Source organism: Kryptolebias marmoratus, linkage group LG19 (assembly GCF_001649575.2).
Source record: "Kryptolebias marmoratus isolate JLee-2015 linkage group LG19, ASM164957v2, whole genome shotgun sequence".
NCBI lineage: Eukaryota > Metazoa > Chordata > Actinopteri > Cyprinodontiformes > Rivulidae > Kryptolebias > Kryptolebias marmoratus.
Genome location: NC_051448.1, coordinates 2,915,688 through 2,926,017, shown reverse-complemented (window position 1 = coordinate 2,926,017; position 10,330 = coordinate 2,915,688). Strand labels below are relative to the sequence as shown.

The 10,330-nt window shown below is 43.6% G+C and overlaps 1 protein-coding gene across 2 annotated transcripts in view; it reads left to right on the top strand.

Moving 5' to 3' along the window:
• Positions 1 to 394: 394 nt before the first annotated feature.
• afdna (afadin, adherens junction formation factor a) overlaps positions 395 to 10,330 on the top strand; it is a gene marked incomplete in the record, with an annotated part of 91,694 nt that continues 81,758 nt past the window's right edge. For both annotated transcript variants that reach the window (XM_025009404.2, XM_025009403.2), the window contains 1 exon segment: positions 395 to 527. In XM_025009404.2, coding sequence (XP_024865172.1) covers positions 426 to 527 — 102 coding nt within the window.

Genomic DNA, 10,330 nt, shown 5'->3' with positions numbered 1-10,330 from the left:
CTTTTTATTTTTTTAAAAAAACTAAAATATTGCCGTTTTATGAGCTTTATGACCTTAAATGAACAGTGACGTCACCTGCCGTTTGAAAAGTGACGTCATGAACCCAACATTTCGGGCACGAAGCGGTTAACGGCAGGTGCGCGTTCCCGGAGCTTCCCCGGGAGCGCGCGGCGGCGCAGCGTGAGCGCGCGACAGCAGCAGATCAGACAGCGGGTCGGTCGAGGAGCCAGGACACAGACCGCGCCGAGTTCTGGCTGTGAAAACGAGCAGGAGGACCCGAACCTTCGGTTCCGGCGGCGGGTTCTTCTCTTCCCTCGCGGACTAACGCTACGGGAGCTTCCCCCTCGACGGTACCGACGCGCACAGAGGCTCGGCGGAGGCGGTGGGGGGGGAGGGAGGGAGGGCAAAACGCCTTGCCCGCAACGATGTCGGGGAGCAGGGAGGAGGAGAGGAGGAAACTGGCCGACATCATCAACCACTGGAACGCCAACCGGCTCGACCTGTTCGAGATCAGCCAGCCCACAGAGGTAAGCAGAGAGCGGCACGGGGCGGCAGGGCAGGCCGCGGCGTCGTGGGGCCTCTCCCGGCGGGGAATGAAGCCGACACGCCGGGGTTAGGGACGGCCAGAGCCGGGCAGCGTGGTCACTCAGTCCGAGCTAAGCCCCTGTTCGTGACGGGAGCCAAACTCTGGAAAAACCGCGCTGTTCACCGTCATGTACAAAAGCGGTTCATCGTCAGGCCTTGGTAACAACTTCATCTTTTGGGTTGTTGTGTTGAATAAACCCTTAAATGAGTTAAATATTTACAACTCGGCATCGTGCCGTTTTATTCCACACTAACGGAGCTAACAGCTAGCTACCTGCCGCCGACTGCTCCATCCGAGAAAAGTCTCAAACTTGACAGGTTTGTTTACAGTCAATACGCCTGATTTTATCCGGATATCTGTATTTGACCAGGTGTAACTGGTATAAAACACTGTCTGTGTGCGATAAGGAGGTCTGCACTGATTTACCAGCTTTTTATTATTAGCTAGCTAGTTAGCAAGCTGTGTTTTTACAGAAGAGCAAGAACCGCGCAGGTAGTAAGTGTACACAAACATAATAATAATAATATATTTATTTATATCAGCTAGCAGTTAACATTCAGTAGCAATGGCTGACAAACCCCTGCAACACGAGCTAGGAGGTTGTTTGAGAGGTTGTGTAAATAAATAAAAGCTTAAAATGTTTGCAGGTGGTTGGGTGTAAGTGGTTCCACCTGGGTAGGCACAAATTACAGCAGCCTACGAGCTGTGAGGGTCCCTGTCCCTGTCCTGCATTGTCCTCACAGGACCAGGTTCTGCCCGTCTGACCAGCAACAACTGAACCCGGCTCTGGAACAGAGCTGTAATAATGGAGTTTACTGATGAGTTACAGGACGAGACTTCAGCTCGCCGCGCTCCAGCAAACCGAGGGGCTTTGACGTTTCTTACGTCCAAAGAAGTCCACGCAGACGGCGTCTCGCTGGGCTGAGTTGGCGGATGGCGTTCTGGGAGTCAGAGGTGCCACGACCTTGTCGCCAGGGTTTCAAAAATGACTGCGTCAGCTTGTTGCCTGAAAACGGCGACGCGGCGGAGTGGAAGGTTGTGGGATCGCCTCCAACCTGGACCCTCTCTGTGTGGACTACACACGTTCTCCCTGCCCACACGTGGGTTCCATCCGGGTTCTCCGGTTTCCTCCCACAGACCAAAAAACATGCATGTCCGGTTAATTGGTAACTCTAAGTAGCCTCTGCGTGGCTCTGTGGACCCGCGACACTGGAGACAGACACCAGCTTTCTGCGACCCAGAAAGGAGAAAACGAGGAAAGCAAATGGACGGATGGACAGTCACAGAGTCGTAGAGGACGTCTCCAGAGCGCTGGAGCTGTGTTGTCCTCCTGCACAGAAAACATCCGAGGCAAACGTCCGACCACCCTGATGAGAAATAAGTGTTCTCCAGCAGGTTAAAACCTAAACGTAGGGGTGGCTGAAGGGAACCGAGGGGGGACAAACAAAATTATGCAGTTTTCCAAGCCGGACACAAAAAAACGGGATGTGATTTCCAACACCGGCCGCTCAAAATGTGGCTTCATGGCATGGCGGTTGCAAACAATTTTGAGTCGCTAACTAGTCTCCCAGCAGTCGTAGCTTAATTCTCCTGGTCAGCGCGGTCACCAGCCGTGTCCCGTCCTGTTATAGTCTGGACATCGAATGCACCAGGAGCTGCTATAATTTGTCCCTGCAACATACGAAGCTGCAGGGCTGTAATTAAATGGGTTTTGCTGTTGTTTACTAATGAATTATAGGATAAGACTTCAGCTTGCTGTGTTCCAGAAAACACAGACGGGTTGTTGATTTCTTTTGTTAGTCAGTAACTATAACCTCCCGTCTGCTCACCGAGTAGTTTGGATTTGAAATTTAGTTGTGTTGGCAGCAGTTTTTAGGCAGGCAGCCCACCCCCCACCTTGCCGTTGGTGTAAGGAGGGGGTCACAAGGTCCCCTCTTCTTCGTGAGCCGATTAATTTATCAGACTTGAAGCTGGCCAGCCGTTTTTGCCGGAGCTGTGCTCTGCTCTCACACACAGTCAGCGGCTCGGTTGGTTCTGTGAGGAATGATTAACCCCGTCCAATACGTCTCCAGGCTGTAATTCTCTCACGGTGCAGAGAGCGTTGACTCAAGGTTTCTGCTGAAGGCGCGCTCGGCGCCTCGTCCAGTTGGACGTGATTAAATGTAAAGCAGATGCATGGCTGCCCCTGCCACACCACGCCCTGCTCGTCCATATGTCAGCCGGTGGAGCCCCCAAGCTGCTCGAGTGTCCTTCAGATTGTCCAGACAGCTCCTGGGTGTAGCTGTGAGCGAATCCTTCACAAGTGACCCGTGATGGACGCTTGCTTCTGATTTGATTTGCTAAACAAAATCAAAATGTTGGATCTTTTATTTAAAAAAAAGTACAATCTTTAAATGTAACCTGCCTCTGAGAGGCAGTGAGATCATTCGTGTGATTAGATTAGCCATGGATGGCTGATTAGTCTGGAACAAAGGTTCCCAAACTTTTTAATCTTGCAAACTCAAACCAAATAAAGTCCTGCTGTGGATCTTATGCTGTCAGGCTCATTATAGCATAACATGCGCTCCTATCACATGACGACTCGAGTAGGCAGAAATGTTCAGCTTATTCCTGCAGACTGACCTGAGCCTGAAATATGTGGCGCAGCAACCGTCTGTTTTATTTTATTTGGGATTAGGCGCTTTATTTTTGCTCATTGGGCTTTTATCAGCCAACGGTTCTGAAAGGTGAGGTCCAGTGTGGCTCAGGAAACACCAGGTGTTGATCTTTAGGTGATCTCCAGATATCAGCTTACGTTTTAAAATGATTCCTTATCATGGAATATTTTCATCATAACGGCTACAATGGGTAAAAACGAGAGTCGTAAATGAATAAACGTGATATTGTGGATTTTAAAACTGCTAATGTTGTCGTCCCGCTCATGTTTAGTTGGGTTATCATCAGTTTTTGTATATTTAAACCAGCAGCAGATGCAGTCACAAGCCTTTGTCACTTTGTGGGTTGAGAGGTAAAACTTTAGAGAACCATTGTTCTACGCCTTTCCTGCCCAGGAATTGGGGAACAGTAAGAGCGCAGTAATTCTTGCAAGCGGAACTGCTCACTGTTATAAATTTGACTCACTGGCTCGGCCTCCGTCATTTGCATCGACACCTTGACTTTCAGCGTGAAACGGAGAAATAAAAGTCTGACTCCTTTTAAATGATTGTTCTTTAGTGCTGCTGCTGTCGAGTAAGACTGGAAGCCATTCTTTGTCTTTAAATATCACATTAAAGATGATCTCACAGTAAAATTAAACTTCTGTAGTTTACAAACGATAACTCGGACCTGATTTATAGAAAGCAGCATGGTTTGATAACCAGCTTCTCATCTTAAAACGACAAAATATCTTCTGTTAGTCAACTTTTTTTGACGCTATTGGCTCCAAATCTTTCCAACATGGATGCTAAATGCTAAAAGTAGAAAAAGAAATCTCTCGTTGCTGAGATGTATTAAAGGTTTATGTTGCATTTACTGCTGTAATAAATCATTTAAATTCACTTTAACCTTTTTATGCAAGCCCTCCAGAGTCATCTGACTAACTTAGACTACAAATGGTTCAAAGATTCCTTCACAGAAACGTAAAGCCTGGATGGATGTTTGGTAATGTCTCGTTTCTGTTGGGATGTGTTTAAAAGACCGTAGAAAGATCTCCACAATGACCGGCTTTAAATTATATTAGTAGTTCTGAAATTAGCGTTTGGTTTTAACCTTTTCTGTTGCTCAGAAAGATGGACTTAGCCCCTTTTCAGAGATAGAAAACGTAATTAATGGCTTCATCAGTCTGATATAAAAGGACGTGCACAGTATTATGTAACTTCAGCTCACCAAGTGAGTTAAAATTTGTTCTGGAAGCGCACTTTAATCCTTTCCTTTAAGAGTGTGGATGCTGACGGCTGCGTTTGGAAAGCTGTTCGGAGCGAAACGGGTTGTTGACGAGGTTGACCTACGAGGAACGTGGAAACCCGGAGCCGAAAAGCGAGTTTTAATACAAAACAAAACGACTGAACGATTTCCAAATCAGGCCTCACAGATACTTTTAGAGAACTGCTGGAACATCCCGTGAAGCTTAACTGTAAACATCAGTGTTGGAGCTTTTAATTATTAATGTCATGTTTTACGTCACAGACCGTTCGCTTGGTGCGCTGGACAGAAGCAGGTAAATAACTGGCACGTTTTATTACAGCTGCACTCTTCAGCGGGCGTCCTGCTCTATAATTATGTTCAGTAATTAGCAGTCGGTACTTAAAGCAAGTATTTATATGCAGCCGTGTCAATAATCTGGCTGGTCGGATGTTTAGTTTGTTGGTATTTTCCTTTTGGAGCTCTGTTTGAAGCTGTCATCAGATGTTAAGGAGGTGTTAACACTTTGATTTTCCTTTAAATGATAACATGTGGAGCCTGACGTTTGCTCAACACCCTAAAGCAACATGGTTATTTTGTTTTGTTCCTGAAGGTTACTTTATTCAGAGAACAGGTCAGATATTTTCTCAGGTTCATAGAAGAAGAAATCCTGCCTCTGAACTTTAGACGCATGGTGAACAAAGTCATGCTTTGTTTTATTTATCAAAAGTGGGAAGTCCAAATTTTCTTTGCTAACTATAGAATAAAAGCTAAACATGGTCATCTTGGTTTTCCTGGATGGTGTAGTCTGAAAGCGTTTCCTCCAGTAGTTTTTTATTTTTTTTTCAGATATATTGACATGCAAGTCTGAAGTGCCGGTCCGCGTTTAATGTAAACAAAGCTCTCAGCTGAATGTGCTGGAAACCACGTGGAGGCTGTGATTGACCTACATCAGGCTGGCTGTAGTCTGCCGGGAAACGGATATGAGTGAATCAGACAAAGGTAGAATCTGGGGGAAGACGTTTGGGTGGAAATATGAGCGTGAATCTGCAACTAAAGGCCAAAAAAACAGAAACAGATCGAGTAGAAACGTCAAGAATGGAAATCAGGGATCAGTCAGGGCGTCATAAAGATGGAGATCAATGTTCGGCTTTTGTGAATTTTCTGCTAAAAGTTTCTTTAAGTTGCCAGCTGGATTGGACCAGTTGAGAGTTGACCTTATTTCTTAGCAAACTAACTCGTTTCATCATGTATTTTTCAGAAAACTGGTGAAATGCACCCCGTTTTAATCTGCTTACTTTACTCGACACGTCTGTTTTCAGTCACTTTTACCGTTTCCCGTAGGTAAGCGAACGCACGTGGTCGTTGGCAGCCATTTATAAGTTTCTGCTAACGAATTTTTAATTAAAGGACACATTAACTTATCTATAGAAGGAAAATAACTCAAAATTAAGATCAGAAGATATAGTTTTAACTCAGCTTTGCAAAGAAATGAGCCTATGTTACTCTGGAGGCACCTTGTTTTATTATTGTGGTTCTTTAAATGCTTCCCTGGAGAAAGAACATTATGATTTCCTAATTGTTCTTGAATGCACCATTAACAGAAGCATACATAAATATAATCATTGCAGCAAAAACCTAAATCAGACATTTAATTGTGACTTCAGGGAATTGTCACCTTTTTACAGCAAACAAATGTTGTTGTTTTTTTTACAATTAAAGGGTAATTATCCTCAGATGATAGTTGAATGATCTAAATCAGGTTATATGTGTATAAAAAGTGCTCGTTGTTGCAACAATGCTGCAGAGGATGTGTTAAAGCGTTGTATTTATGTGCTGGAGGTCGGACAGTTTTAATGCTCCTCCACTTGTCCCGAGTGCTGACTCAAACTTACTCGGAGCAAACCTCAGAATTAAAGAAAAGCTCCTGAAGAGCTTTTAATTTGCAGCGTGTTCATTTTGAACGCGTGGAAAGCAGAGCAAAGGTAATACAGAGTGGGGAAAAAAGTACAAACATGTTTGGTTAAACTGGAATTAAAGTCTTTAAACGCAACATTTGCTTTACAGTAACTACTCTTCAGCTGAATTCACCGTAGTGTTTGGTAATACAGTTTTATTAGTGATTTCACAGTAATCAGGAGGATCAGCTGTCTGTTCTCAGATTAACAATCCCAGTTTTGACTTTGAGACAAATTTGGGAGTTTTAGATCAATTTATGTTGAGTTTCAGCTGCTTTTAGCTCGATTTTTAGATGTAAAATTAACTTAAGTTGAACCATTTTTGGGTTGGCTAGCATCGATTAGCTGTGGCGACCATCTTAGCTGAATGTTAATCATCTGAGAGTTTTAATAAAATCCATCCAGTGGACCTTTAGATATTTTGCTAACAGACGCCGTTGACTTCAGCCGTTAATGCTGTTGTGGTAACAAATCACTTGGAGCATGTGTTGTGCGGCCATTTTGAATCAGGTTGGCTCCAGAAGTTAATCTTCAGGAATCAGGAATGATTTCCTGAAGGTTTTATTAAACACAGTCCAGTTCATGCGATATTTTGCTAACACACAGACCAATTGGGCTCCAAATAGTGAATGGTAAAATGTAATTCGTTGTGATCTTTAGTGCTCAGAGTGTGTGTTGGGGATCAATCTCAGCGACTACCACACCAAGTTTTAGGTCAGTATCTGTAAATTTGAATGAGTTAAAATCAGCCTGCGTAAAAAAAACTAAAATAACTCCTCAGCTTTGCTCTGAATGACTTAATATTTCTTTTATTGTGAAGTTCACACCCAGACACAGATCTTGGAAGAAAACTTTGACATTTGAAGAAAACTAAAGGGTGGAGGTTTAAACAGACATCTGTTTCTCATCATGAAACTGTTGTTCAGTTTTCTCCTCAAACAAGCAGAACAGTTGAATGAGGAATAATACAAAGACCTTTTTTAAGTTACAAACTGTAACTAACTTTGACTGAAAATGACTCAAAAAGTGGAGTTTTTTTCCTCATAGTTTGAACCAGAAGAATTGAAAATGGATTTATGAGCAGGAAGCTGGTATCTACCTTCTTCCTGGTGGGAAGTGAAATGCAACAAGTGAGCCGGCTCGCCGTGACATGAGTGGCCACTCCCTCCATTTCCCTGCTGCACAGGAAGCAGGAAACTGAACAGGAAGTGAGTGTTTTGTGGAGATAGTGCGTTTCCTCCCGTCTAGGTGGAATGACTGTGTTGTTTCCAGCGTGATGCTTTGCTTTGCAGAATTTCTTTCTTCTAGATTTTCATTTTCTAGTTTTCTCCAGAATTACTTCTTTTACCCAATATCCTTCCTAGTTATTCTTGTTTTATTTCGTTATGTTTGGTTAAACGTGTGCAAACAATAATAATACAATAACCGTACAAAGTTTGTTGCAGAAGTGTCTAATTTATTTTCTTTAAGGTGGTATTAACCCTTAAAGACGTGGTGCAGCATATCTTATTCCCTTTTCCTGTGCTCTGAGGACACCTTCAGTGTAACTGAGAAAAACCATAAAGCTGAGAGTAAAAAGATATAATAATTAAAAGCCTATTCTTCTTAAATAAATCTAAAGCAAGCTCTTATGTTGAGAAGGACGGAGATAAAACCATTTAGGTCAAACCTTAAAATAACACAATAAAGCAAGATCTCACATGATGTGTTAGTGCTCAGATTGTGTTTATAAAACTACCAATATCTATAAAGTTATAACCATCTTTGTGTTGGCTAATTTCCATTAGCTGTAGATGTACGTCTAACCATTACTTTCTGAATGTTCCAATAAAATCTAAAACCAAAATCCAATTAAAACCAAATCTCTTTTGATTAGTTAGCACTGGAAGTTGTGGATGATCCTCAACTACAAATACACCAAATTCTAGCTCATTATCTGTAAAATTGAGAGTATTTTTGTGTGGCTGTGACGGCCATGTTTAATTAGATTAACTCTAAAAGTTAATCAGCTGTAGATCTACGTCCAATGGTTGCTTTGTGGGGGTTTTGTTAAAATCCACCCAGAGGTTCATGAGATGTTTTGGCTGAAAGACACTCTCACACAGCCATGGGTAAAAACATCATCTTCCTTCTGCCTTCGGCGGCAGGCGATTAGAAGCGGCGGACAAACTGAAATGGCGGTGAAAAGCAGCTGCTTGTTAACAGTTTTAGTGGCGTGGTGTTGAGGAGAGATGGACTCAGAACATAATTGTAGCCTCTCGTGTTTCATATTTCACAGCCGACGCCGTAGCCGCGTCGCTGCTGCCTCACTCTGCCTGAACGTCTCCGCTGTGACAGAGCGGCGCCCACTTGGTCTCGGCCCGGTGGAATTCTGGGTAACGGGACCTGCTTGCTGGCCTCAGCCGCGGTGACGGCGCCGCGAGGTCACTCGCTCGCGTGTAGCTGCCGGCCGCCGTGCGCGTTTATCTCTGTGTGCATTGTTCCTCTGTTTTTCCACCGCGCCCTGCCTCCCCTCGCCTGCCCGTCTCCCATCATGTCATGTGGCTGCGTCGCCCTGGTAACGCCGAAGCGGCGATGAGACGGCTCTAAAGAGAGGCCTCCCTCACACGTACCCTGTAGTTGACGAGCATCTCTGGAAACAAAGCCCGTGTGTGCTCAGGGAGGTTGTGATCGAACGTTTTAGTGCAGCGTCAGTAGTTATTTTGCTAACAGACGGGATTCATGAATCTGTAGTTTTACGGCGGCTGCAGATGGCGGTGGCAGGTCTGACAGATGAACAAAAAAATGGCAGATCTTTGTCAGTGTCGCACTTTATTTAAATTAAACTGAACCCTGAAGACAATTTTCTCATTTTATTCTCTTAAATTCAGCCATTTGTTTACAAACATATTGGATTTTCATTAAAGCACTAACAGGGCTTTTATACTGAAATGTGTATGTTTCTATTTCAAGCTACTTATAGTGTCATTTATAGTAGTTTTACATTTTTATAGTCTTTACTTCAAGCCTTAAATACCTGTTTTCTGACAGTTGTTTTGGCACGTGGACAGAGAACCCCTGCGATCACAATCAGGCAGATATGGTGACATTTTTTATCATCTTCTGCCGTTCCTCACAGCCGCTGGGCCTGAGGTAATTTCTGTTCCTGAGCGTCCACGTCTCCGTGCTCGTCTGCAGAGCCCATCGGCCCAAATGAAGCTGTAACTGCGCGTCACGCCGCAGCTCGCGGGGTCAGGCCTCCGGAGGTGTGCGAGAGCGATCGCAGCAGAGCGATTTGTTACGACGCGGGGCGAAGGATCACGACTGCGAGTCTTACGGCCTGTCCAGCAGAGTTATGATCCATTTCTCTAACGCGCACATAAATACACAAACATGATGCGATGAGTGACCTTGCTGCGTTACATCAGCTGAATCCTGCTTCTCAGGACAACAACAACAACCTCTGTAGTTTGGTGTTTTACAGTTTAAATATCTTACTTGCTAGTGCGTTGTCATATTAATTTAGTTTAAACTTATGGAGAAATAAAGTCTAGTATTTTTGGTTAAAACACTGGCATTAATTATGGAGTTAACCCTGTTTGCCTTTTTAGCAATATATCTCATAAACTAGTGCTGGACAATATGGAAAAAATCCTACATCACGATATGGATAATTTTATATCACGATAACGATATATATCACGATATACCCCAATTACGTACGTTGTCAGTTATTCTCTGAAAAATATGAAAAAATAATCTAATTTCTTACCTTTTTTAAGCTTTATTTCTAAGTGACATTTAACTGAACTTTCACAAATGAGATCTGCTGCATTTTAGTGCAGTAATATACATGTACCTGTTAGACGTAACAGTATCAAATGACAACAGACTCCATTATCTTCGGCCGGCTATAGTTTCACTTTTC